At 54.8% G+C, this 27,825-nt stretch overlaps 2 protein-coding genes across 3 annotated transcripts in view; both read left to right on the top strand.

Moving 5' to 3' along the window:
* Nucleotides 1-6,011: 6,011 nt before the first annotated feature.
* Nucleotides 6,012-9,887, top strand: LOC106844730 (left-right determination factor 1-like). Its single transcript, XM_070501471.1, has 5 exons — nucleotides 6,012-6,261; nucleotides 7,512-7,540; nucleotides 7,643-7,758; nucleotides 7,958-8,200; nucleotides 8,523-9,887. Exons 1-5 carry the CDS (start codon nucleotides 6,012-6,014, stop codon nucleotides 8,884-8,886), a joined length of 1,002 nt encoding a protein of 333 aa, XP_070357572.1. The 3' UTR covers nucleotides 8,887-9,887.
* Nucleotides 9,888-11,623: 1,736 nt separating this feature from the next.
* TMEM63A (transmembrane protein 63A) overlaps nucleotides 11,624-27,825 on the top strand; it is a 37,687-nt gene continuing 21,485 nt past the window's right edge. Inside the window, exons 1-11 of one of the 2 annotated variants that reach the window (XM_014862368.3) lie at nucleotides 11,740-11,844; nucleotides 13,493-13,559; nucleotides 14,947-15,127; nucleotides 16,728-16,927; nucleotides 19,331-19,410; nucleotides 21,284-21,347; nucleotides 22,152-22,189; nucleotides 25,043-25,185; nucleotides 25,947-25,998; nucleotides 26,417-26,525; nucleotides 27,179-27,249. In XM_014862368.3, the coding sequence (XP_014717854.1) occupies nucleotides 15,118-15,127; nucleotides 16,728-16,927; nucleotides 19,331-19,410; nucleotides 21,284-21,347; nucleotides 22,152-22,189; nucleotides 25,043-25,185; nucleotides 25,947-25,998; nucleotides 26,417-26,525; nucleotides 27,179-27,249 (767 nt within the window). In that variant the 5' untranslated portion in view covers nucleotides 11,740-11,844; nucleotides 13,493-13,559; nucleotides 14,947-15,117. Of the gene's footprint in view, nucleotides 11,845-13,492; nucleotides 13,560-14,946; nucleotides 15,128-16,727; nucleotides 16,928-19,330; nucleotides 19,411-21,283; nucleotides 21,348-22,151; nucleotides 22,190-25,042; nucleotides 25,186-25,946; nucleotides 25,999-26,416; nucleotides 26,526-27,178; nucleotides 27,250-27,825 lie in introns of both variants that reach the window. The other variant, XM_014862367.3, reaches the window with a different exon arrangement.

Raw genomic sequence — 27,825 nt, 5'->3', positions numbered from 1 at the left:
GGAAGATGTCCAGTCTTTAATTGCAGGCAGAGAATGGTAGCAAATGTTTGCAGGCAGGAAAGGGCGGGGCACGTTTCCACTCCATATTTATCCAGCCCTACTTATGGCCGCTGCTGTGGGAGGTCCCGGGGACCCACCAGTGAATGATTCAGGGCTGTTTCTTCACAGTCTGCTTTCCATGGGGAGTTGACTGGAGCAGTGGGAGCTAAGTACGAGGGCAGGCTGGAACTTTAAGTAGAAGGTCTTGGATGCCAGGTGAGGGGCCCTAACCACCCTGTCGCCAAGTGCAGGGGGAAAATCCTCTGAGTCTGGGGCCTCTCCAGCTCAGGATGAAGGTTCTCCACTAGGGGAGAACTGGTGTCACCCGCAGTCCAGGAGCCAGGCCTGCCTCACCAGGGTGAGGAGCAGGGCCCCACTCACCACTGGGGCCTGCTTGGCTGTTAGTAGGCCATGGATGGGAGATGGGCATGTGGCTCGGGGCTCCCGTGGGGTCCCTCTTCTTTTCAGGTCACCGGTGGAGGGTAAGGGAATAGTAGTGCGGTACATACATTATAGAATTATAGGATAAAGTATAAAGAAGGAAATTGATGTCAAAAATCATTGCTAGCTTGAAAGTATTTCCTAGAAAATGTGTATGCACTGACTACAAATACTCAGAGTGAGTAACTATAGAAAGAAATCAGAGGTGTAAATATTAGAGACAAGGAGCCAAATTATCATTATTAGCAAAGGACTTTTTTTTTCTTTCCTAAGAAAGACAGCAAATCCATCTCTAAAAACTACAGTTTTGCCTGGTTTTGAATTTAAATAAATGGCATCATACATCTTTTGCATCTGGCTTCTTCTGCTCAGTGTTCAGTCTGTGATAGTCACCAACGTTGTATATAGTTTTGGTTCATTTCCTTTGCTGAAGGATATTGCATTGTAGGACTATACTACATTTGGTTTATCCATTACACTGTTGGCAGGTACTTTTGGCAGGTTGCTTCAGTTTGGGTTCTTATAAACAATGCTGCTGTAATCATCGTGTGCATGCATTTCTGTCCATCTGCATGGAATTTCCAGGTCTTTGGGTAACATGGTATCTTGAACTGGAGTTAATACCACCAAATTCCCCAGTGTGGTTGTGGCACTTTCCACTCTCACCAGCAACATAGGAGATTCTTGCTGCTCCTGATCTGCACCAATCTCGTCCAACATCCATTCTCGATTTTTAAAACTCATATTATGGATACCTCCTTAACGTGATAAAATGTGTTTATCTCAACTGTAAAGCTCACACTTAAGGGGAAAACAGTAAACAAGTCTTCTTAAACCAGAAACAAGACAATGATAGCGATGGGCATCACTTTTATTTAGCATTGTTCTGGAGACACTAGCTAATGAAATAAGACAACAGGAAGGAAGTAGGTGAACAAAATTTGAAAAGAAGAATTGAATTATCCTTATTAGCAAACATTAAGATCTTGTGCTTAGAAAATGCAAGAGAATCAGCTAAGAACTACTGCAGGGGCTGGCCCCGTGGCCGAGTGATTAAGTTCTTGCGCTCTGCTGCAGGCGGCCCAGTGTTTTGTTGGTTCAAATCCTGGGTGCAGACATGGCACTGCTCATCAAGCCACGCTGAGGCAGCGTCCCACATGCCACAACTAGAAGGACCCGCAACGAAGAATATACAACTATGTACTGGGGGGCTTTGGGGAGAAAAAGGAAAAAATAAAATCTTAAAAAAAAAAAAGAACTACTGCAAAATGATGAGATTATTCCATATGGAGACTGGGTTCAAAGCTGATATATAGAAATCAATAGTCTTCAATGATACAAACGATAATTAAGCAGTGCCATGGAATAAAAGATCCCATTTTTAATAACAACAAAAAATATAAACTACCCAGTAATTGATTTAATAAGTTATATATAAGATGTAAGCAAGCCAGAACAACAACAATTTAAAAAAAGACTTAATGGATAAAGAAAAGACAAACTGTGCCTTTGAATGAGGAGACATCAATGCTTCCTAAATTAATCTATAAATTTAACATAATTCACAATTCATAATAAAAATATTAAAGTATAGAAAACATCAGCATAAACAAAATCAAAAACAAACAACAAACCAGGGGAAAATATTTGCAACATTTGCAACAGAGAAAGGGTGATGTCTCTAATATATAAAGAGTGTCTACAAATCAATAAGAAAAAAAACTCAATAGAAAAATGGAGGGGCCGGCCCGGTGGTGCAGCGGTTAAGTTCACACGTTCCACTTGTCAGCAGCCTGGGGTTCGCTGGTTTGGATCCTGGGTGCAGACATGGCACTGCTTGGCAAAAGCCATGCTGTGGTATGATCCATCCATACCAAGGAAAGTATGTAGCAGTAAAACAAAATAAGAGAATGAAGCAGTACTATATAGAAGATTCTACAACATATATTGTTAAGGGAAAGAAAAAAAGTATAAGACAATATGTGTGTTATTTTGAGTTAAAAAAGAAAGGAAAAAATGCATCTGCTCATATTTGCATAGAATATTAACCCCTAGTACCTCAGAATGTGACCGTATTTGGAGACAGGGACTTTAAACAGGTAATTAAGTTAAAATGAGGCTGTTAGGAGCCAGCCCTGTTGGTCTAATGGTTAAAGTTTGGTGCACTCTGCTTCAGTGGCCTGGGTTTGGTTCCTGGGTGTGGAACCACACCAGGGGTCTGTCAGTAGCCACACTGTGGTGGCATCCCACACAGAAGAACTAGAAGGACTTACAACTAGCATGTACAACTGTGTACTGGGCTTTCGGGAGAAAAAAAAAAAAGAGGAAGATTGGCAACAGATGTTAGCTCAGGGCCAATCTTTCCTTGCAAAAAAAAAAAAAATGAGGCTGTTAGGGTGGGCTCTAATTCAATACGACTAATGTCCTTCTAAGAGGAGGAAATTTGGTTACACAGAGAGACACCAGGGATGCGTGTGCACAGATAAGGCCACGGGAGGACAGCGAGAAGGCGGCCGTCCACAAGCCAAGGAGAGAGGCCTCAGAAGAAACTAACCAGCCAACACTGTGATCTCGGACTTCAGCCGCCAGAACTGTGAGAAAACAAACGTCTGTTGTTTAAGCTGTGAGTCTGTGGTATTTTCTTATGGCAGTGCGAGCTGACTAATACACCAAGTGTCATCAAAAGGTTGGTACACAAATGTATCTTGACTGCCACCTGGCTGATGGCGATGATGAGATAAATTCGGATTTCAAAGTGGCTAAAGTATCAGAGAAAACAGCAAGTCCCTTCAAATCAATTGGACTGATAACACTGGTGCCTGCGCGGGGGTGGGGGTGGGTGGCAGGGAAATGGTGGGGGGCCAGGGTGGGAGAGATTTTCACTGTACCCTTAAAAAGATAACATTACAATGATAAATTAAAATTTTGAAAAGAGGTCCTGTTGATAGATTAGTAAGATTTGTGTGGTGCTGGGAAAAATATCTGTTTCTTTGTAAAGCACAGACTGTCTGAGGAGGTGAAACGGGCAGGGGAGGAAGAAAAGAGAGACTGACATTTTTCAAGTACAACTGTTTGTACCTTTTGACTTTTGTACTATGTGTATTAATTATAGAAATAATTTGATAACTTTATTATTATAATTAAGTTATAATTGTTAACTTAATATTTAAAAAAACATTGTTAAATTTTTAAAACGAACTTTGTAAAAATAAGTAACAGCGGGAAAGCCTCCTGCTGTTTATGAGGCATCTACAGTGTGTCGGGGGCTGTGTGAGGCTCTTGGCTGCATCTCCATTAATACCGACAAGTTTCCTGCAAAAAAAGTACATTATCTCCATTTTATAGGAGGAGACTCACGTGGAAGAGGGTAGCAAACCCTCCTGAGGCCACAGCTGGTGGAGACGCCCAGCAAGGACGGAGCCCAAGACTTACTCTTGCCAGGAAGGAGCTGGATGAACTGAAACATGGGTCCTTCCTCCTGCTCACGGCGTAGCTGGCACCTCCCCCCCCCACCCCCCCCCCCCCCTACTGCTCTTGGAGAAGAGGGAAGGCCCACTCCCCACCCAGGGGCATGTCTGGAGACCCCAAGGCACCACAAGGATCCGGCCTCGGCTCAGGGAGGCTGACGGGTGCAGGGTTGGGGCAGCCCAGGGCACCTGTACTTTGGGGCATCCCTGGAACATTACCTCAGTGCCTGCCCTGTTCAGGAAGAGGACAGGAGCCACTGCGGGGACCCCCTAGATGCTGCGCTATAACTCAGAAGTGGGCGTGCTCCTGGGCTCCAGCCTTCACTGACCTCGCAGCTCCCTCTGGCTCTGAGCCCAGGCCCAGGTCCAGCTCATCCCCATTCTTGGAGGCTGCAGGATGATCTCCACCCTCACTTTTTTTTTCTCATGGCTCTCACCTGACAGCCTGGCCTGTGGTTGGGGTCCAATCCTGGCATATTAGGGGCAGGAGGGTGGTGGGAACATGGCCCCGCTCTTCACCTGTCCTCCAGCCTCAGCGCCCATCATTCATCTCTCCAGGACCACCTGGGTGCCAGGTTTGTCCCTCACACCCAGGCAGCCCGGGTGGCCCAGTGCCCTCCATGGTGCCCTCAGCTCTCAGCCCAGGGCCGGGTCCAAATTGGGTCCTGACTCAGGGGTACTGACCCCCATTCCCTTGTGCCCCTTTGCTCCCTCAGGATGGAAGAGCTGGCTCAGGGGCCACTTTACCATCTCCAGCCAGACCTGACCTGGCGGAGAGTAGGGCCAGACACAGGTGGGGGTGGAAGTTGGGGGGTTGGGGGTGAACCGGCTCCTTCCTCTGCATGACAAAGGGCAGGGATGCCCTCCCTCCCAACAGCTAATCAGCCCATTGTAAAACGTTCCCACTCCACAGGCCTTTTCTTCTTTTGGCCTCTGGCCAGGGTTGCCAGATTGGGGAAATAAAAAATAGGACTCCCGGTGAAATCTGAATTTCAGATAAACAACGAAAAACTCTAAGTATGTCCCAAATTGTGTCTTGCATTTTATCTGGCAGCCCTCCCCCTGGCTGACTGCTCAATTGTTTGATTTCCCCAGTAAAACTCTTCAACCATCTGCAAATGCACATTCATGTCAGGGGAGCCCCAGGAAACAGGGGGCTTACCCCTGCCTGGCCCAGCCCTGATCTCCTGGGCCGAGTACGCTGGCTAGCTTCAGACGGTTGAGCAGGACTCTGGCTGGAGAGAGCTTGGGGGTGCAGAAGGAACTTTGGGCTGGGAATGGGAAGACCTGACAATGCAGGCAACCATCACTAACTGAGTGAGCTTGGGGACACCTTGTCACCTCTCTGGGCCTTAGTGTTCTTGGCTCAAAAACTGGGTAGACTGGATCGTCCTTTCAACTCTAATCTCTAAATCCATGAACACCAGGAAGAGGGAGAGGATGGGGTTCCTTATTGGACAAAAGCCCATTGGTGCTATGGAACCAATGGTGGGGAACATCGGGTTTCCCGACCACGGCCATCTAGGATCTCAGGAACCCTCAGGCACCAGGCCCAGTCGCTGATCCCTGCAGCTGGACTGGTCCTCAGTCAGGGAGCCCTGGTGCTGAGCAGGCAGTTAGTTCCAGCAAGGAAGGGGACTCAAGCTCACACACCAGGGACTCCAGTGGGCTCTGTGACTGGGAGAACGGGCATCTAGCAGAGAATGAGATCTCCTCTTCTCCAGGAAACAAGCTTTTTAACTCAACTGGTCAGGCCCCCCAGGCCAAAAAGGAGGCTCACGACCACTGTACGGACAGCAACAGCCAGCTGTCCCCAGTCCAGACAGCCCTTTGTGTCCTTCCTAGACAGCCCCCTCCTTGGGCTCAGAGACCTGTCTGGCTGCTGAGCTCCCAGGAGGCCGGAGGGGTGTGACCTCCCTCCCTCCCTGCCTCCCACCACCCAGGCCCAGCCCAGGGCTGACTATAAAGCTGGCCCAGCCTGGCTCCCAGCATACCCAGCTGGGACCCTCCTGGAGCCTCCTCGGGGGACACACCCGCTCTGTCCTCCTCCTCCTGCGCAACACCATGCAGCCCGTGTGGCTCTGCTGGGCGCTCTGGGCGCTGCCCCTGACCGGCCCCGGGGCGGCCCTGACCGAGGAGCAGATCCTGGGCAGCCTGCTGCAGCAGCTGCACCTCAGCGAGGTGCCTGCCCTGGACCAGGGCGACGTGGGGCAGCTGGTCATCCCCGCGCACGTGAGGGCCCAGTACGTGGCCCTGCTGCAGCACAGCCACGGCACCCACTCCCGAGGGAAGAGGTTCAGCCAGAACTTCCGAGGTGAGCCCTCCCTCCCTGCCTCCTGGTCCTTGGGGAGGCAGCTAAGACTGGGAGTGTCTGTCTGGGGGACCAGGGTCCGTGGGGCAGTGAGGAGGGTCCATGGATGTGAGGACAGCTGGGCCTGGGCCCCTGTCTGCACTGAGGGCCCCACCGTGTGCCACCAGAATAGAAATCTACAGGGTAGGGGAGCAAAGTGGAAGGGGAGAGCGGAGGGGAGAAGACAGGCTGGCAAGAAGCTCGTGCTGTGGACACGGAGGCTGGCCTTAGTAGAGAGCTGCCTAGAAAGGACCTCTGGGCCGTCCTCAGCTCGGACTTCTGTTGGTCTCACTTGGACAAGTCATGGCACATCTCTGAGCCTCTTTGCTTCTCTGGAAATGACGTTACACTGGCTGTGACTGCTTCCCAGAGGTGTGGGCATTGAATGAGATGTAGGAGGCGGTTTCATAACTTTAAAGTTCATTGTTTGAAAAGAACCCTGCCAGGGATGTGGGGCCTTGTTCCCTCTCACCTCCCTGGGGCCAGGGTCCACCTCCTCAGGGCCCAGAGCTAGACTCACACCCACCCTGCTCTCCAGCCAGCCGGGTGCCTGGGGAGATGAGAATGGTCCTGAACACCTCAGCAGAGGCGAGTGCAGGCAGCCTCGGGTGTTAGGGTCAGCTGCCTGGTGCCTCCAAGGAAGGGGCTGGACATGTCCCCACCATTCACCTCAGGGCTGACTAGTTGTTTCCAGGCCCCTGGCCCCTCCTGCTCCTGTTGGGGACATTTCACAGGGCTTGAGCCCCCTCAGCAGAGAGGGAAATGAGAGTCAATTCCGGGCTCTTCCTCTGCCCCTTAGGAAAAGCCAGGTTCAGCTGGTGACCACAGACTACCATTGGCTGGGTTCTCCAACTCCAACTCTCCATGGCCCCCTCATGCAGGCCTGCTCCTTCCCCTGGAGAAGCCTGCGTTCTGTGCTCCACACCTGAAGCCCCAGCCCTTTGCTTGGGGTCCCAGAGCTGACCCTGCCAGCTGAAGAGGAGGCGCCACTGAACAAGCCCCAGCCCCAAATGATGTTTAGGAGACTGGGCCTGGCCCCATAATTTTTTCAGAAAAGGGAAGTGCTCCCTTTGTGTCCTGGCCCACCAGTTTCCCAGCCCCCAAATGCTCCCTGTGGATTGCTGGGGGAATTCTGTGCACCGGCTCTGGGCCCTGCCACCCTCAGAGCTCCCGTGGTACCCGGAGAGGCCCCCTGACCCCGCTTGTGTCCGCAGAGGTGGCCGGCAGGCTCCTGGGGTCCGACGCCTCCAGGCACCTGCTGGTGTTCGCCATGGAGCAGCGGCTGCACCCCGACCGCGAGCTGCTGCAGGCCGTGCTGCGCCTCTTCCAGGAGCCGGTCCCCGAGGCCGCGCTCCGCACGCACGGCCGGCTCTCCCCGCGCAGCCACCGGGCCCGGGTCACCGTCGAGTGGCTTCACGTCCGCGACGACGGCTCCAACCGCACCTCCCTCATCGACTCCAGGTGGGGAGGTGGCGGCTGGGGGGAGAGGGAGGGGGGAGGGGACAGAAGAGGGGGCGGGGCCCAGCGCGGGAGGGGCGGGGAAAGGCGGGGGCGGGGCCCGTCTGTCCCCACCCGCGGGACGGGGAGAGGCGCCCCAGGGCCTCCCCGAGCCGCCCCGGCCCACCCTGAGCGCCGGCCTCCTTCGCCGTGTCGCACGCAGGCTGGTGTCCGTCCACGAGAGCGGCTGGAAGGCCTTCGACGTGACGGAGGCCGTGAACTTCTGGCGGCAGCTGGGCCGGCCCCGGCAGCCGCTGCTGCTGCAGGTGTCGGTGCAGCGGGAGCAGCCGGGCCCGCGGGCGGCCAGCGCGCACAGGCTGGTCCGCTTCGCCTCCCAGGGCCCGGCGGGCGGCGGGCGCGGCGAGCCGCAGCTGGAGCTGCACAGCCTGGACCTCGGCCGCTACGGGTAGGCGCTGCGGGTGCAAGGGGCGGACCCCGAGGGGGAGGCAGATAGGGAATAAACTTGTATGGAAATGGGCAACGTTTCGGCGTGCTGTGGCAATGAAGGAACGTATACAATTTCTCCTTCGACGCCTCGGAGTAATATCAGTTATCATTTATTTTCTGGTTATTTCTAGTTATCCATCCTTATCACTGATGGCCAGCATTTGAACATGAGAGATGGGTCATAAATCTCCCTCCCCGATGCCCCCCTAGGCCCCGCCCTGGGCCCTCTGACCGCGGGCCTCCCGGCTGACCTCTGCCTCTGCCTCTCCTTGCCCCCACAGAGCTCAGGGCGACTGTGACCCTGAGGCGCCGGTGACCGAGGGCACCCGCTGCTGCCGCCGGGAGATGTACATCGACCTGGAGGGGCTGAAGTGGGCCGAGAACTGGGTCCTGGAGCCCCCGGGCTTCCTGGCCTATGAGTGTGTGGGCACCTGCCGGCAGCCCCCGGAGCCCCTGAGCTTCAAGTGGCCGTTTCTGGGGCCGCGGCAGTGCATCGCCTCGGAGACGACCTCACTGCCCGTGATCGTCAGCGTCAAGGAGGGAGGCCGGCCCAGGGCCCAGGTGGTCAGCCTGCCCGACATGAGGGTGCAGAAGTGCAGCTGCGCCTCGGACGGGGCGCCCGTGCCCAGGAAGCTGGAGCCGTAGGTGGGGGTGTAGCCACTGAGGGACTTGGCTTCCGTCTGTATCACAAGTGTTCCAGGGCACCAGGAGAGATAGCGATGACTGCAGCACTCATGGGCAAATGGGCTCTCTCCTGGGCTCTGAATCTGCTTCCTCTGACCAGTCGGCTCACCTCCTAATTCTTGTCTCCCAGGAGCAAGATCCCTGGCCACTGGGGAGCCCTAGTCTTCTCTATCCCTATGTGGTTTACTGCACTATATCCTAAGCATGCACTTTGTAGATTCGGGAAACTAAGAGCAGAAACCTGTTTGTCTTTGTTTCCTTGTCCTATTCGTGGATCTGAGGTATGACGAGAGATCCCACTGCCACTCTGGGCTTAAAACTTAGGATCAAGAAGGGGTGTGCATTTCCATCTCAGATACCATGAGCATTTTGCAAGAAACAAATAAAACACTTTTTTTTTTTTTGAGGAAGATTAGCCCTGAGCTAACATCTGCTGCCAATCCTCCTCTTTTTGCTGAGGAAGACTGGCCCTGAGCTAACATCCATGCCCATCTTCCTCTACTTTACGTGTGGGATGCCTGCCACAGCATGGCTTGCCAAGCAGTGCCATGTCCACACTTGGGATCTGAACTGGTGAACCACAGGCCGCGGAAGCTGAACGTGCGCACTTAACCACTGCACCACCGGGCCAGCCCCAATAAAACACATTTTAATCTATATTTCTATATTTGACCCCGAAGCCTGCAAATTTGAAGGGAATAGAAAGTTCTACAGGGCTTAGGTCAACCTGGTTAGAAAACCAAGAAAAGAGTTAAAAAAGACTTGGTCAAGGTCTCAACTAAGTAAAACGGGAAGCTAGAACTGAAATGCATTTAGATCCTACTGTGCCTGTCCTCTTAGAAATGAGGCAGAAATCTTTTTGTCATTGATGTTGACATTTTTACTTGTCTGGGCACAGTGAGGGGGCATTATTTCAATTCTATGTGCTACAAAATAAAAAAAGATCTGTGATCAAAATCATCATCAGGACTACAAGAATGAGGGTCACTTCTTTAGATTTGGGGGCAGATGGAGGGAGCGAATGTGGAAATGTTGGGGGTAAGATTGTAGGATGCCAAGATTACAGTGTTTTTTAAGCTGTGACTTTATTTAATGTAGGACCCAGGCCTGGGCATGGATCTCTTAGATTTCTTGCCAGTCTGCACAGCTCTCATTAGCTATAAATTTTCTCTCCTCTCGACTTCCGTTTCCTTCTCCATCAAATAGGGACGACCCTGACTCCCGCACTTTTTCCGGGGTTTTAAGGAACTGTGTCTGCCTGACACATAAGAGGACCTATGGTTATCTCGACTCACGCTCTCATCCATTTTGGCCTCCTCTTGATTCTGAAATAAACTTAACCTACTGACAATCAAATTTAAAATCCCATTCCCTGTCTGAAATCAAGGATCCTAACTTTTCTCCATGTGAGTGGTTCCACCATTCTAATTACCCGGGTTGGAATCTTGCACTTTGCTGGACCCCATGACAGAGACCAGGCAGGTGGTGATGCCATTAATGAGTCAGGAAGGAATGAGGACAGGCCGGTAGGGGAAGGGGGGTGGAAAGAGAGTAGAGTCAGTCTGAGCCAGGGGGGAGTCTGGTGGGCCACACCCAGGACCCTGCAGGAGGTAACAGCAGGAGAGGAGAGACGGCCAGGCACAGTGGGACGGACAGGGGCTGAGCACAGGGCCCAAGGGCCAACTCTGGGAAATAACTAGTGGCTGGGGTTTAAGGGGAGGTGGGGGTGGGGAGAAGGAGGAAGCCAGACGGGACAGAAAAGATCTGTCAGAGAAGCAGAAGACACCCCCTAACCCCCAACTCGCAGAGAGCGGCAGGCTGGTGCTGGAACCGTGGGCAGGGCGGCAAGGAGAATCCCTTTATCATTACGACACAAGAAGAAAGCCCAGCGACGGAAGCCAGGCCAGAGGACCTGCAGAGCTGCGCCCGAGCGGAGCGAAGAGCTGTTCAGGAGTTGGAGAGCTTTAGCGCTGGAAAGGCTCTGAGAGGAAGCTTTGGTCCAACGCCCTGGCTTCGCAGGAGCTGAAACCCAGGCCCGCGTTGGAGGGCAGTTGGTGGCGGCGGCAGGAGGCGGTGCTCCCCCGCTTCCCGGGGCGCGCGGTCCTGTCTGACCCCCATCCTGCGTCCTGCCCGGCGCACAGCCAGGCGCCCTCGGCGAGCTTACAGTCCACTTGCCGAGGCCACTGGCTCATTGGAAACAGCCTGGTACCCGGCCGCGGAGACACGGTACGCTCAGCGAGCTGGGCCAGATCCGCGCCCCTGACAGTAGCAGTCTTGGGGTCCCAGACCCGCTGGAGCCAAACGGAGGACCCTCAGGGCTTTCACGGTCCCGGCTGCTCAGAGCGCCGCGGGGAGCCGGGTCTTTCGCAGCGACCCCAGGGGGCCAAGGTGCGGGCTGACCTGGTTCAGTACCCCATCCTCCACTGCCCTGTGCGGGCCTCAGAGCCCGTCGAGGACATTCAGTATCATCTAGGGACGATCACGAACGTTTCAGATGCTCTTTGCGCGCGTCCCCGAGTCGCGACCACCCTGTGCTTGGCCCGGGTCTCCCCGAGGTGCCCGGGTTCTGGGGGCGCGCCGGGGGCCGAGGAGAGGAATTCGCCCCGGCGGCGCCCTCCTTGGCCCCTGGACGCCAGCAGATGGCCGGATGGAGCTGCGCGGGCTGAGCAGCAGCCCTGGGGCAGGGCCAGGGCGGAGCGTCGCCGAGGGCGGGCGGCTGGGGCGCGGGCGGCAGCTTCTGGGCGGACACCCGCGCCGGGCGAGGCTCCAAAATGGGCAAGCCATAGGCGCAGCTCTGCGCATGTGCAGGAGGCGCCGGAGTTTCACTTTGTAACTTTTAAGTGGTGGGCACCTCTCCCCGCCCGGGCGGGTGGAGTCAGACAACTTCCCCAGGCTGTTCCGGGCGCGCCTTCCTCCCAGGTAAGGTGGCCAGGGGCGCTGAGGAGGCGAACGTCGCCCTCTGCCTTTCCCGGGACCTGCGCGGGTGCCACGTCAAGTGTCCGGTTTCGGGACGCGGCCCCCACTCCCCAGCAGGGGTGGGCAGGGTGGGTAGGAGGCCAGGGTCAGTCCCTGGGCCGTGCAGACCCCGCGCCCGCGTTCCAGCCCCGCGCTTCTCCAGGCCCCCTGACAGCTTTTTCGGACGTCCCGCTCCCACGTCCGGCTTTTCGCTTTTAGGGCTGATCCCTCCCTCTTCCCCACCCCTCTCTTTGGGGATTTGTCAGTTGCGGTCTGGCCTCCCATCCGAGCCAGGCGCGCAGCCACGGGGCTCTTCCGTCTCGGGCGATCAGCGAGGCAGGCCTGCGAAGGGGCCAGGCATCCAGCCCCCTGCCGCTGGGAGGAGAAAAACACTTGGGGCTGTCCCTCAGTGACCGCTCCTATGGCCCTGGTGCAGTTCTAGGAGGGAGCCCGGAGGCTTGGGGGAGGGGGGACGCAGGGTGAGGAGAGCTCTGCTAAGAAACCAAAAACGCCTGGGTTCCAGTACCTGATAAGACCGGCTACCTGAGACTTTGGGGTGTCCTCAAGGGCAGCAGTGGACAGCGTGGTAGACCAAAGGACCTCCGGGCTTCCTCCCACCCTGAAGCTGTGCGGTGTCCCAGCCCCTGAAGTGAGGAAGTGAGGTTAAGCCAGTGGATTGCGCTCGCCATCCGGGCCTGGTGGGTGCCAGGGGCCTGTGGGAGAAATCCTGGGGCCTTTCTGAGGCCCTGACTCCTACAGGGCAGTTGGACACTGGTGGGGGGTGAGGAAAGACTGTGCATCATCCACGACTGGAGAAGCAACCCGTATTTCCCCCTGCTCCCTTCTGCAGGCCCCACTGTCTTGCTCTCTTCTGTGCTCCCCTGACACCTGTCGGAGTCCTGAGTCTCCTCCTGCCTTTTGGGGAATGTGAACAGAGGCCTCCTTTTCCCTTCACCCACCTTGTTGTTTGTTTAGCACTGGGGCAAAGGTCTCTCGTGGCTCTAATAGGAAAAGACATCAGACGGGTCCTGCATGCAGTTGTGTTTCCCATTGGCTGGAGGGGTGACTTAGGAGAAAGGCAAACAGCTCCTGAGTGCCCACTGGGGCTAGGCCCTGGGCTGAGTGCTCTGTGGGCGTGGTTGCAGGTGTGTGACTCCCAACAGCCCTGTATGAGCAGCATTGTCGTCCCACTTTACGGAGAAGGAAGCCAAGGCATGGAGTGCTTCAGCATCTTGTCTAAGGGACATGGTGCTGGAGCCCTGACTCCAGAGCCTGCTCAGGTGACTGGGGGGCACACAGCCCCCACCCTGCAGCCAGAGGCGACCCCATGCCCTTGGCGTGCCAGGACTGATGTCTGCGAGATAGACAGTGGTCCACTTTCCTGGGCCCTGTTTGGTGGTGCTTGAGGAAGAAGTTTGTGTTGACTTCGTAGCCGCCTTCTGTATCTAGAAGATCAGAGGGAGCTCCTGTGGCAGAAGGGCTGGAGCTCCTTGTGGTCTTGCGATCATGGTAACAAAATGAGAAGATTTGTGATGATAAAAATATCCTGAATTTGTATGGGGCCTTCTTGCGAGAGCCGACTGCTCACACACTTCTTGCTTTGTTCCGCTAGCACTTCTGGAAGGGAGGCATACAGATCATCAAGTGTGCTGCGGGGCCAGTCCTTGCTGCCAGCTCAGGTGGGCAGTGGGTTCGCGCTGGTGCTTGGCTTGTTGGTGGCGAGTTTGGGACCAGCTGTTGGATTCAGCTCTCTGTCGCACTGGCCACAACCAGACTCTGGGGAGCGCTTGAGCTGGGCTTTAAGTTGGGGGCCTGAGTCACCTGCTGCTCCCTTGGCTCCTGGGGCTCAGCAGTAATTCTTGACTTTCCTGGCCTCAAGGTATTGGCTAGGAATGAGGCGATGAATAGAGAGCTCTCTGGAAGGCATGGCTAAGAGCTAGGCATTCACATATGCGTGTCTCACAAATGTGGGATGACTGAGTGTTGCCAAAACTGTGGGCCAGGCAGGGCTCCTGTGGCCACAGGGTTTGGCCTCAGCCCAGCACTATCAGTCCCACACACACTGAGCCAGCTCCCTCCCCATCACTGCCAGCTGGTCCTCCTCAGCCTGGCAGGGCTGCCCTCCCAGAGCGGGCCTTTTTAGGCAGGTGCGGAGGGGCTGGGCTGGAGAGACTGTGGTGTTTCAGCAGAATCTGGACTTTACGTGTGTAATAGGCAGGGACAGACCACAACTGAGCTGAAAGGGCTGAGAGACTGTAGGCCTGAAGCTGTGCCCTTACCTGGGGGGCAGGTGGGACAGGCTACCCTCTGGGAGCCCTGAGGCCCCGTCCCGGGCTGGGGCTGGCCGTATTTGCTGGCTGACGTCACTGAGTTCTTCTTCTCAAACTTTGTGAAACCACCCAGGGGAGCCTGTTTGGCAAGAGGAAAGTGACTTAGAGGTGTGACTGGGGCTGACCGTCCTCCCACGGGACGTCTGCTTTGCTAAAGCTCCATAAAGCAGCATCGCGAGGGTTGTCCCGCCCCGCAGCACCACCACAGCGGCCCCTCCCTCTCAGGGACAGTGCTCCCTCTGTGAGTGTTTGCAGGGATGTGTTTTTCTCCACTCCACTATTCAAGCCTTCCTTCTTCTGCTGTGTTCCTTTTTCCTGCTTCTAGCCCTTAGGGGCCCTTGGAAGCCTTCCAGGCCGGATGAGGTCTTCCACCCAGAGTCTTACCTGGAACCCACAGCTGCAGGCGCTTCTGGGGGTGGGGGAGGTGGGACACTGTTCTGGCCCCAGCAGGGCCTGGAGGCTTTGGAGAGGCGGGGAGAGGCTAGAGCCCCAGGCGATGCTGGGTGATGAGAGAGGAGCCGGGCAGCACAGAGGAGCGTGGACCAGGAACCAGTTCTAGGAGTTGGAGGAGAGGACTAGGGCTGGGGAGAGCCCATTGGGAAGAACCATAGGCTCCCTGAGAGACACTGGGCAGGTGTGAGTGAGTGCAGGGGGAGTGTGCTGGGGGTTCAGGTCAGAACCCTTGAGCTGGCCACGGGCAGCTCCCATGTGACTCTGGCCCTCCGTGTTTCTTCAGGGAAGTCTGTAAAGGCTGCTGCCCCTCGACCCTGGCCTTGGGGAAGCTCTACAGGAAATGAGTGGCATGCCCGAGGTAGCCTGGGAAGTGGCCAGGGCTGCCCCTGACTTTGCCAGAGCCAGCTCCAACTGAGGACCTCTCCTAGGGACTTGTCCACTGTCCTTCCTTCCCATGGTGTCTGGTAAGTGTGGGGACAGGGAGGAGGGGCAGGCATTGCCTCGCAGCTTTGGGCTGGGCGGTTCTGTTGGAGTGGGGCCATTGGGTGGGGTTTAAAGGAGGGAAGCCAAGACCATCTGTCTCCTAGAGGTAACTTTCGTGACTCTGTTTGGAGCCACCAACTCTATGGCTCTGACATCACACCCTTCAGCCATTGCCAAGCCTCTTGTGGGGGTGAGAAAGTGCCTCGGCCTTCTGGGGAATCCTCCCATGCCCTCAGACCTGCCCCCACCCCATTCCTGCACTTTGTCATGTGTTTGTAAGATTGTCCCCAGCCCAGCAGTGCCAGGGGTCAGAATTGGGAATCAGCAGCCCCCCACACACACGTATACACCCCGGCATTGCCAGGTAGTCCAAACATCTGTTTGGGTTCTCCGTTCCTTTTCCTCTTGTCCCCAAGATCTTTGTCCCTCTAATGGTAGAAAGAGCAGCAGGAGTCCCCTGGGAACCTAGTTTCGGCAGATTTGGGGAGCTTAAGGAAGGTGATGCTGAGCTTCTCTCCTGGCTCTTTGGCCACAGACAGTGTGAAAGAGGCCGGAAATTGGGCACCAACTCTGTGGCCTTCGGTGTTGGGGGACAAACACTGGAGATTTCCATTAGCTTCACCAAGGCCACCAGGAGCCTCAGGAAGGAAAGGTCAGCCACTGGCCTGGAGCCAAGTCTGGAAATGCTAGGCCTTCCATTTAGACCAAAGGTAGCCAGGAACTAGCTCAGGGGTGAGGGGATGGAACTGGGGGAGTACTCCGGGGACCCTCCCCTCCCGGGACCACCCCTTCCTTGCTTCCCTTGTCTTCTCTCTTCCCACCTCTCCTCCGGCTTCCCCTTCCCTGGCCTTTAATCTCACACTGAACTAACGGGTGTTTGCCAGCTGGCTGGAGAGGGAGTGTGGCTCAGCAGAAAGAAAACTGCGAGTCGGATGCTGGGTCTGAGACCTGATTCTGCTCCAACCAGCTCCTTAATCTTGGGGCAGGTTCTTAGCCTCTGAGCCTCAGTTTCTGAGTGTATCCAAGGGGCCTGCCTCTGAGGTTCCAGCCTGAGGTCCCATCCCAGGAACAGCGGGAGCAGAGTCTCCTCTGAGGCTCAAATGGGTCACCAGCTGTTGCATTGTTGGGTGTCCCTGTGTTGTCCCCTGCTCTGCCTCTGACTCCCTGTGCCCTTCTCCCCTGCGTGGACTCCGGATCTCCAGTGGCTCCCGTGGGAATACCTCCCCGGCAGCAGTCCCGGAGGTGCAGGAACTCGGCGCCTCTGAAGCAACAGCCTCAGCACCTCCTGTGCTTCTGTGTCTTCTGGGCCAACCCCCCTGAGGAGGCTGCCAGCTGTGTCCTGCATGAGCCATTCACCCGTCCATCTGACCCTGGGGACTGTTCCCACAATGGAGCTGTTCTCTGTAGACTGCCAGGCACGCCGGGGTCCGGTGTCCTGGCTGCTCTCCCCGATTCTTGCTGCTGGCTCCCTGCGCCCCACCAGCCCCTGGAGGAGACAGCCACCTTTGGCTCTGCCAGCGCTGGCTGGGGAAACCGTGGGAGTGTTTGAGCCCTGACCCCCTGCCTGTTCCTGATCTCCAGGGAGGACAGGCACAATGAGGGACTCCCCATTCCTGAAGCTGTGGCCGTCCAAGGAGGTGTCCATCCGTGAGCAGCTGGGCATCGGGGACCAGCCCAATGACTCCTACTGCTACAACTCAGCCAAAAACAGCACTGTGCTCCAGGGGGTCAACTTCGGTGGCATCCCCACTGTCCTGCTCATAGACGTCTGCTGCTTCCTGGTGAGACCCCTTATGAATCATGTCCCCCCCTCCCCTTACTCATTTGTGTAAAGCCGCCCCCCAGGGCCTTCTGGGAAACTCGGGTGAGGAGCCAGACCTACCTGGGCTTAAATTTCAACTCTGCTACTTGCCAGCTCTGTGACCTTGGGCGTGTTCCATAGCTTCTTGGGCCTCAGGTTGCTGCTCTGTAAAGTGAGGTAACAATTCTCACCTCAGAGAGTTTTGGAGAAGATGAAATAAGGCAACATGTGGACAGAACACACGTCGCTGTTCCTTGGATTCTTTCCCAGTTATTGGCCTGTTGTGTGTTTCAGGCCCTCGGGAAGGGTCAGCGCACAGGGACGAGAGACGGGAATGGGTGGAGACTGGCTTAGAATCAGAGCAGCTGCAATTCCCACTTTACGAATGTCACCTCCTGCTCCCCACGGGGGTCCCTGGGCATTTTAGAGGATCAGACGTAGAGAAAACTGGGGAAAGGCAGACCTGGTCAGAGCGGAGCTCACAGGTGGCCTTTCTGTAACGTAGACGTCCTTGTTCCCAAAGATCCCCCCCATGTGTAATACGCCATTTTTCTTCCCTGTGCTGACTCAATATGGCCAGGTGAAATTTATTGGGCCTAAGGCGCCCCTACTTTTCATAAATGCCCATGGGATGGTCGGTCCCTCTCATTGCTTTCTCCTAACATGCAGTGGAGACCATCTGAGTACATGGGCTAAGATGGGGGCGGAGGGAAAAGACACCCTTGGGCTGCTTTGAGCCAGAGGCTAGGCTTGCGTAGGGCCTGGGAGGGGGCTTGGGGTAGCATGGGGCCCCGGTCCCTGAGAGGGCACAGGTCTCAAACATAAGTTTGCCAGCACAAAAAATGTTCATAGAATGTGGGGAGGGAGTTCTCATTCCTCCTCCTTGCAGTTTCCTGCCTGGGATTATGGTCTAAATTGTTGCACTGGGGTCTGGCTACATTGTTGATCCTTCGTGGGCTGATGTGGGAACCTGCAGGCTGCTCGTGTTGCTTTCTTGAAAAAGGGCTTTTGAAGTGTCAAGTAACCATCTCTTGGAGCTAAAACCCATTTGTAGGTTGAGAACACTGTCACATAGCCCAGCCTTGGTGGAGAGGGGCAGTAGGCAGGAGTGTGGTGATGGATTTGAGGGTCGGTGGGATTCATGGAGAAGGGTGGCTCTGGAGCTGTAATCTGGGGTCTTTGAGGGGGGGGGAGAGTTTGGGCCAAGGTGAGGAGTCCGGATTGAAGAGGGGCAGGGGCCCCAGGCGGGCGGGGTGGATATGGCTGGCACAGGGTCGGGGAAGGAGAGAGTCACTCTCCAGTGGAATGTGAGGTTTTTTTGGAGGGGGGGATTTTTATTGCAGGATGTGGTGGGGGTGCACATAAGAGCCAGAGGGGCCTGGAACACATGGACTCGCGGAGATGTCCACACCACAGGAGCCTGGAAGGCAGCAGCCAGGGAGAGAGGGCAGGCCCTGGCTGAGCAGCCTTCATGTTTATCCTACAACACAACCCACGGACTGTTGAAAATTTGTCACCAACTTCCCCATCCACCTTCAGAAAATTCCACGGGAACTCAGCCTCTCTGGGGTCCAGGACCCCTCGATGCCCTCCTGGAAAGCAAAACCCACATTTGAAAGCCCAGTTCCTGACTTGGGCAGGCAGAGATATGCTGATTCAAACATCTCTTTTTACCTGCCTCAACCTTGAAGGAAGGAGCCTGCCAAGATGGATGTGTAGGGAGGAAGGAGACAATTTATGGATTTTTAGAGCTAGAAGAGGTTTAGAGAGACAACCTAGGGCCCCAGCTAGAGGAGGTTGTGCCAGACAGAGCGCCAGGTCCTCAGTGGGCATCGTCCCCTGCCAGCTCCATGCTGGGCATCCTCAGGGCTTGCCTCCAGGAGACCCAAACTCCGAGTAGACATCTGACCACTTCTGGCTCAGCCTGGGGGTCCTCTGTACCTTGGTTCTGTAATTTAAATGAAATTCTATGTGAGGTGAAGACGGGCGTTGGCCCCCCGGGCGGCTGTGAGGCCAGACCTTGCCTTCCTGCTCAGGGGCTGCTGAAGGCAGATCAGCTGAGGAAGGCCATGGCTGCTGATGCTGCCGTGACAGCAAAGGACAGGGCAAATGAGCTTGACTAGGATGGCATCAGAGCAGGCTTGGCATTGGCCTTCATGACTTGGGCACAGAGGACGGGAGCTGGCAAAGGGGGTGAGCAAAGCATCATGCTGTTGAACTGTGTGGCCTTGGGTAGCTGAGTACCCTCTCTGGGCTCAGATGACCTTCAAGGCCCTTCTGGCTCTGCTGAGTCTAAGCAGGTGGGCTTTGCCCCTAAGACAGCTGTCTCTTCTAGTTAGAAGTCCTCCAACCTGCTTTCACTTGGTTTCTCTTCTCCTTTTAGTTGTTACTGTTGGTGTTCTCCATCATAAGGAGAAGATTCTGGGATTATGGCCGTATTGCCTTAGTGTCAGAAGCAAACAGGTGAGAAAGACACATCACTTCGAATAAGAGACTGTATGTGTGACTGGGATGGGATGGGGCTAGGAAGCCCACCAGGCAGGGCCCACGCATGATGCTGATATAGGTTGCCTTCATTGAGTGCACCTGCCAGGCCTGTACTAGAACTGTGTTGGCTCCGCTCTTCACCGCAGACCCAGGAGGTCTGCCTCGTTACCTTCGTTGTCCCATGAGAACTGAGACCCTCATGCCCGGCTCTCTCCTGGGGCTTTGGCCTGGCCATGGACCTCATTGGCTTCAGGATGTGGAGGAAATCTAATTGCTTTAGCTACTTAGGCCTTTCATCATCAGCTGAGGAAGATGTCAGTTTTTCTTCTCGCCTTGAGTATTTTCCAGTGTATCTTCTTGGAAGTTCATCAGCGTGGGGCTGGGGAGGAGCTGAGGCAGATTGAGAAGGGCAGTAGGGCTGTAGGTGAGCTGCTCCTGTCCTCCTTCCAGGCCAGTGCCCACTGATGGCCCCAGCTCAGCCAGCTTCAGATGAGTCTATGCCAAACGGAGACCCCCTCGGCCAGACCTCAGGTCCTTCCACTTCCACCCTGGGCTCTGGCAGTTCTCTGCTCATGTCACCTGAAGGGGGACAATGAATTCTAGATCTGCTCCACTGAAATTTCCAGTGCCAGCTGGCTGTCGCCCACCCCAGGATCTTGTGTCGGATGCAGCAATAGGGAGTGGGGAAGACACGGGGACGGGCCCAGGCTGCCCCGCCCACAGCCTCCCCCGATGTTCCCCAGGCAGACGCTCCACTCACTCCACAGGCTGCTCCGGTGGAAGTGAGGTCTGTGCGGGAGGGGCGAGGGGCGTCTGTAAACGCACCTTCTTTCCCCACGGTCTCTGCTGTTTTGAGGAAGTCCGAGGGCATTAACCTTGGGCTTGGGGGGGCGGGGCGTCTCGCTTCCGTTGTGTTGGAGCCTTAATCAGTTGCAGGGGGGAGCTTTTGGGACATCTGATGCATTTGTGGCACACCCACCCCTAGGAGGGGCCACGTCCTACAGTAGAATAGAGCACGGGACCTCCGGAGACCCCACCACCTCCCTGGTTGAGTGATCTTGGTCAAGTTCGAGATTCCTTGGGGCTTGTGTCCCCCTCCCCCAGGGTTACTATGAAGGTCAAGTGAGACGGTTCTCCAGGAAGGGTTTGAGAATTAAGTTTTGCTGTGTCATCATCGTTACATCACTAGAAGTGGGATGTTGGAGCCAGAAGTAAGAAAATAGAGAGAAGCAAAAATGAGCATATTGTGAACACCTCGCATTCCCGGCGCAAGGGCCATTTTTATGGATTACTCAGAAGAAGGGATCTCATTAAAATGCCATAGTTCATCAACTCCAAAATGTGCATTTTGACATTTTCTCCTCTCTGAAATTGGGATGCAACTTATTATCGATAGTGGTGATAGTTTAATCGACAGCGTTTTTTCCTTCTTAGTGGTTCATAAAATAATTGTACTCTTTACAACCAGTGGTGTGTTAGATTTGATAAAATGCAGTATTTATTCCAAATTCTATTCGCTGTATTGGGACGTATATTGTGAACAGACAACACTCTGAAATCACTTTAGGTCAACCAGTCGCAGTGCTGAGGTTTGAGGGTGTGGGCACAGATGGTCTATGATGCCCTGACCCCACGTTCTTCATCCCATGTAACATAGAGTCTTGTCTTACCACTCCTAGGAGTGGCCAAGGCCCCGGTCTGTACCTCTCACAGGGTGAGTCCAAGTTTGTCCCAGCCATGGAGGGCTGGTAGCTCTGCTCCTGAGCTCTAAGAGGCAGCAAGATACTGGGCATAAGTTTTCAGACTTTTAAAAAGGATTTTCTGTCATTTTCTCCTTTTGTGTTTCTAGTGAGTCCAGATTCCAGAGACTGTCGTCTTCCTCCTCAGGGGAACTGGACTTTGAAGGCGAGCTGGTTGGTATCTGAGGGTTGTGGCTGGGGGGTGGGGGGCAGTGACTGGCAGTAATGAGCTGGGGGGGAGAGGGCAGCTGTGCTCCTGTTCAGCTGCTCACCTGGTCCCCTGGGTTTTGAGTGGCTGGTGCCGGTGAGAGCTCTTCTCTGCATCGACAGAGGCACTTGAGCTTGGGAGACGCCTCTGGGAAGATGGCAGCTGGATGACCCGGGATCCTGGGACTTGACTCAGGCGGTGGGCTGCCGAGTGCCCTGTGGGCCCAGCGCTTGTCTGTTACCCTTCTCAGAGCTTTGTGGGACAGTTCACTGTGGACTTGCCCGTTGGCTTATGAGCTGAATGTGGGCAGGAACCGTGTCTTACCCGGTGCTCTTCCCTACTGCTTGACACCCAGGGGGTGCTGAGTAATGGTCGAATGAATAAGGAATGAATATTTGTCTTTCCCAGCTGGTAACAGTCCAGCTTTAGGGAGTATTAAGTTTAAGACTATGCGCTGGACGGTAAAACCTACCAACACCCTATTCCTTCTCTGCGTGGGAAGGGAAATGTGTAATTCCTGTCTAATTCCACTAACGGTCAAAACGTGGGAGATTTTCATCAGATTTCCAGACACAGGGTGCGCATTATGAAGGACTGGGAGTGTGCAGACTCTGTCATGTTTGGGACAAGGGGTCACTTGCTGAATTTGGGACAAAAGCGCTGTTTTCTTCTAAGAAGAGTTTAATGGTTGTTTAATGTCAAAGATGATGACTCTGTCTGACTCCCAAACACACAGACATTGGCCGCTAACCCGCTCTCTCTGCTTCCAGGCATGCTGCCCCTGGCTGACGGCCATCTTCCGCCTGCGGTGAGCTCGGCGGGGCGGCTGGGGCTTGTTGGGTGGGTTGTTTGGGTGTTAGGCCATCAGGAGGGAGGAACCAAGAAGCCTGGTCCCGAGCTGGGGTCTCTCAGATACTTTTCAGTTCAGGCCAGGGTTGTGCGGGTGCTGAGAACCTTGGGGCCAGGCGGCCCCCACAAGCTAATGAAAACTCCTGCTTTGCATTTGGATGGAAGCTCTTCCAGGCAGCTTTACATGTCTTTGAATTAGTGAAAAGTAGAGAAATAGTGATTGTTGGTACATTCAGCCCATTTGGTTAAAAGTTTTCCTTTTTCACAAAACTCGGGGCCTGTGGAGAGAAATCCTGCAAGAGATGCTTGGTGGTTAGAGGTGACTGGTCTCCTCTCACCTGAGTCTCGGCTCTGCCACCTCCTGCCATGTCTGCTGAATCTCTGGAGCCATCATTGTGAGACGCACGTTATCTTACACAGCACTGAGAATGAGAAAGGCTGCCTATTACGCAGTGATCAGCTATCATTGTAGGGGGCGCCCCATTTCAGAGGGGTTGAGACATGAAAAGGACATCTTAGAATTGATGAAATATGGTTGTTATAGGACATTGAATAAGGCCCTCTCTCTGGGCCTCAGTTTCCCCAACTATGAAAGGGGCCGAGGACAGCACCTCTGCCAAAATCAAATGAATTAGTACGTATGAGAGCATACTGTAGAAGGCAGAGTTTCTGGAGAAGCAGCCAGTGAACTCTGGTGTGGAGCAGGAGGAGGGGTTCAGGGAGGGAGGGGCCCATGGTGGGAGAGGCGGATTTGCCACCCCCACCCTTCCCTGCCCCCCACAACATCATGTCACTAGGACGCATCTCCTCCTTGTGTGGAAGTGATACAGGCACTGTGCAAAAAGTCCGTCACGTACAGAACAGAAGCAACAAGGAGAAATTATAATTCACCCGTCACTCTGCCTCTGAAAGATGCCCCTGGCGTGTTTTCTCTTGGTGGCCACTCTCCACGGCCATGGCTGGCTGGGGCTCAGGCCACTCCCCCACCCCTGGGCTGTGGACCCCACTCTCAGCCTGGACCTGATGGGGCAAAACCAGAAACGGGCTCATTCTTTTCATGGTAACCAGCAGAAGCTGTTGGCAAATGTGCAGTGCAGTTGCTCCTCTCCCCTTTCCTGCTGTTTCCATTGTCCTGTGGCCCCATCCGGTCCCCTCCGCCTGCACGCTCATTTCTCACTGAGTGAGGCTGTCGTGTGGTGTGGCTGTGTGTTCTGCTTTGTCATTGTAATCCTCTATCAGGCATATTTTTCCTTTTCAACTTCCAGTGCTTTTTCTCTTCTGTTCTAGCCACAGAATGGACTGCTCTGTGACTTTTTTAAAGCTACAATTATATTCTAACAGCTGCTCACAGCCAGTGTTACAACTGACATTTAAAGACGCCTCTCCATTTCCTTCTGAGTTGCCTTTCCCCTGCAAGATAGGGAAGTCAGAAGAGTTTCCCAAGGAAAACTGTACTGAAAACTGCTGATTTGTGGGTTTTCATCTTCGTCAGCATTTGTTTAGTAAGTGCATCTGTCATTAGGTAGTTTATGTACAAGTGAAAGCAGTGTGGCTCATTGCAAAGCTTTGTCCCCCAGGTATTAGTAAGAAGGAGTCAGGTTAGCGAGCGTCCTAGAGCATCCTCAGGTGTGGACACAGCGTCTGGCCTGCTCCTCACTGCCTCTTGTGCTCCTGCCAGGTCTCCAGGGACCCAGCGGCAGCAGCTGCCCTCCTTCAGGTCCCAGCCTCAGGTGCACCCGTGACCCGCTCCCTGGGGTGGCAGAGCCGGCTTCCACTGTGCTCTGTCTGTCAGACTGCAAAGCCCACGCTCCACACCTCTCTGATTTGCCTTTTTCTGCTGCAGCACCTGCTTCCCTGAGTTCTTCCCAGGGTCGTGCTTTCCCGGCCTTCTAGAAGCAGGACCCATCAGGACAGTGGGCAAGAGGAGACCCTCCTGCTCCCTCTGTAGCACAGAAGTCTGACTGTCAGAGCCTGGAATTTTCTGGGCCCCCAAATGACCTGGAGCCTCCAAATACAGCCTTGAGGGTGGGAAAGGGCGGAGCCGGTCACCTGCTATCTCTGGGGCCGTGGCAGGGACAGGGCAGGGGCAGTGGGATGGACTCAGCCTTGGATCGTTTAAGCAGGGGCTTTCCCTCTCTCCCAGCATGCCTGAGGGGGACACGGGAGGACAGATGGGGCCGCGGGCCTGGACTCCCTCCAGCCTGCTTCAGGGGGAGATTCCCAGCAGCCGCTGTCAGTGGCTTTCTTGTCCATAGAAGCAGGAAGGGGCTGTGAGTGATGGCATTTACACACCTCGCCCATGCACAACTGTGGGCACAAGGGTTTCTAGAGACATCAGATGGCCTGGTCTTAGGTTCCCTTGCCCAGGAGTGTGGGGCTGAGGGCGGCTCTGAAGTTCTCATCACAGCTCAGCTGTTACAAGCCACGTGACTGTAAAAGTTATGCACTTTTTCTGTATCTCTGCTTCCTCATATGTAAAAAATGTGGATGGGGCCATCCCCGTGGCCTAGTGGTTAAGTTCTGCACACTCCACTTTGGCAGCCCAGGTTTGGTTCCTGGGCGCAGACCTACACCACTTGTCAGTGGCCATGCTGTGGTGGTGACCCACATAGAAAATAGAGAAAGATTGGCACAGATGTTAGTTCAGGGCCAATCTTCCTCAGCAAAAACAAACAAACAAACAAAATGCAGATAAAATTAGGACCGACCTCACAGGATGGTCTTGAGGATTAAATGAGACCATCTGTGCAAGGCCCAAGGGCCCAGCCGCTTACTACTACTCACTGAGATCCCATGTGTGTGTCTTGGCCAGTGATGACCAGATCCTGGAGCGCTGTGGGGAGGACGCCATCCACTACCTGTCCTTCCAGAGACACATCATCTTCCTGCTGGTGGCGGTCAACATCTTGTCCCTGTGCGTCATCCTGCCCGTCAACCTCTCGGGAGACTTGCTAGGTACTGAACCCTCGTCCATGTCTGAGTTGGGTCCGGGCAGAGCTGTGGCCTTAGGGGGAGGGGCTCATCGTGGTGACCAGAACCCCAGGATTCGTGCACACGTTCAGATGTGAGGGTCTCAGGGTGACTTTCAAGACTTTTCCATCTGGTTAAAGATCTGGAGAAGAATCGACCCCAAACCTGGGCCACGAGCTGGGCCCCTAAATCAATTCCAGTTCTATCTAAGTAGGAGGAAGAAACCAAGGTCTATAGAATCAGGGCCTCTCAGAGAGTGGTTCATGCTTTCCTGCCCCAACCCAAATCAGGAGGTCACGGTTAGTGGAACAGAAGATGTTTGTGATGCTCAGGGTGAAAATGAGAGCTTGGAATTATATTTCCAAGCAACTGCAGCAATCCAGCTTCCAAAATGCCGTCATGAGTCTACTTCTTATGCCCAGGGATTCCTAACTTTGGTTTTGGGAGCAGCTTAAGATGTTTCTAGATTTCTCAAGGAATGCTACAAGAATCTCCAAGCAAGATGAATTCAAATTTGACTTTGTCCCCATGGTAGGTTGAGAAGAAGGTGTCAGGGAGCATCTTGGAGTAAGGAAGAGGCCATGGGTGGCATAGCTCTGAAAAGACTGGACAGACGTTGTTGTCCTCTGACTGGTCTGGCCATGTCTTGCTTCTCCTCCTCAGAGCTCCACAGACCAAGGCTGGTTATGCCCCCTTCCCACCTCCCCCGTGTGGCTTTGGAACTAAGTATCTGTGCTTCTCTGCAGACAAAGAGCCTCACAGTTTTGGGAGGACGACGATAGCCAACCTACAGACTGAGTGAGTGTGGGGCTGGAGGGGACGGGGTGCTGATGGAGGAGAGCAAGGGAAGGCAGATTCTGGAGCCCAGGGTCAGCCAGAGGTCGTCCAAAGCGGGTGGGCGAATGTCTGAAAGTCCCTTAGCAGCAAGCGTGTTGCTGCCTATGGGCAGGGACACGCCCCAGGCAGCCGCTGTCCTGCGGTGGGTTTTAGGAAACATGGAGGGCCTTGTGCGTCTGGGGTTCAGTTGTCAGGACAGGGCCGGGGGAGCTCTCTAAGGTGTTCACTGTGGGCCACACGGCCTCTGTTGGAGGCATCTGTTGTGATGAAGCCATCGTCCTCGCCCCAGTGCCGTGAGGGTAACCAAGCCCCAGCCCTTGCACCCTCAGTCCCTGCCTGGGAGCCGAGCCCTGACGGCAGGTGTTGTTCCCCTCCTCAGCAACGACCTCCTTTGGCTGCACACCGTCTTCGCTGTGGTTTACCTCTTCCTCACGGTGGGCTTGATGCGGCGCCACACGCAGTCCATCAGATACACAGAGGAGAACCTGGTGAGTGAGGCAGGGGGGGCGGGCTGTGCTGGGGAAGGTCTCAGGCGGGAGCCGGAAGGGATGGCAGCCAGGCTTATTCTGCAGGACCACCACAGCGGGGAGCTTGAGGAGGGGCCTCTGGAATCTGGTTTGCATAGTTGCACTCAGAGTTGGCATTATCTTCTTTTTCTTTAATTTTCGGATACATTGTTTTAGGATTCAGATATTTTCCCCTCATTCTGCCAACTAGCCCTTAGATTTGTGGGTTTGGGCTTGTAGTTACTGATTCTAGGTAACTTTTAAGACATTCAGATTGAGAGCAGCCCCCTCTCTCTTTGCAACCACAGCTTCTATTACTTGGTCCCAGGCTTGGGTCCTGCATTGATCTGCTGTGTGACCCCATTTGAGTCACTTCCTCTCTCTGGGTTCTTGCTCCATCTCCTGTCGTGCAGAGGAGGTTCACAGAACTGCTTTGGAAATGTGTTCTTTGCACAGCCTGGAAGGAGATGCTGTGTCGCCGACAGGCTCCGGGGCTCTCCCAGGCTACGGGAGAGCACCTGAGCCTTCCTAGTGCCCCTTGTTCTCCTTTGGGAGCTTGAAGGGGTGGAAAACCCGGGCCCCCGTGCAGGCTGGCTTCCCTCATGTCTGTTCTCCCTGGTGTGTTGCTCTGGCAGGTGAGGCGGACGCTGTTCATCACAGGACTCCCCAGAGATGCTCAGAAGGAGACCGTGGAGAGCCACTTCCGGTGAGCAGGGCTGTGGATGGGAACAGGAGCTGGGCACCCTCCAGGCGGGATCAGCACAGTCCCCCGGGGCAGGCACCTTAGGTGAGTGCCTTACGTCTTCCCCTTGGGCACCTGGTGAGGTCCGAGAGGGACCTGGCCCTGCCACGTGAGCATCGGATGGCTGCCGTGTGCCTGCTCTGCTGGTGCCGTGGAAGGGCTCGGGACAGGACTGCCATGGGTCTTGGAGCCGGGCTGCCTGGATTCACATCCTGGCTCAGATACTCACCAGCTGTGTGACTTTAGGCACAAGTCATTTAACCTCTCTGACTCTTATTTTCCTCATCTGTAAAATGGGGACAAAACCTCACAGGTTGTGGTGAGGATTAAGTAAGTTAATGCTGTCACAGTACCTGGCCAATAGCAAAAATAGATAGAGCACACTTATAAGTGTTTTACTATGAGCCTGAACGTGTGTAGACATTTTCTAGGCTGGGGGTACTTTGCTCTCCCTCGTCCTAAAATGTCTAAGACCTTCAAAAGGGTCACAAACTGAATAGGCTTTCAGTGATGGCCCAAGATAGGTAGGACCTAGAGCTG

This window comes from Equus asinus, chromosome 30, assembly GCF_041296235.1.
Source record: "Equus asinus isolate D_3611 breed Donkey chromosome 30, EquAss-T2T_v2, whole genome shotgun sequence".
Classification (NCBI taxonomy): Eukaryota; Metazoa; Chordata; class Mammalia; order Perissodactyla; family Equidae; genus Equus; species Equus asinus.
This window is presented reverse-complemented; position numbering and strand designations above follow the sequence as displayed.

Coding starts and splice junctions, on each gene's coding strand:
- LOC106844730 (XM_070501471.1), top strand. CDS start 6,012: ATGCAGCCCGTGTGGCTCTGCTGGGCGCTCTGGGCGCTGCCCCTGACC. Junction 6,262..7,511: donor GTTCAGCCAGAACTTCCGAG/GTGAGCCCTCCC, acceptor TTGTGTCCGCAG/AGGTGGCCGGCAGGCTCCTG. Junction 8,201..8,522: donor CTGGACCTCGGCCGCTACGG/GTAGGCGCTGCG, acceptor TTGCCCCCACAG/AGCTCAGGGCGACTGTGACC.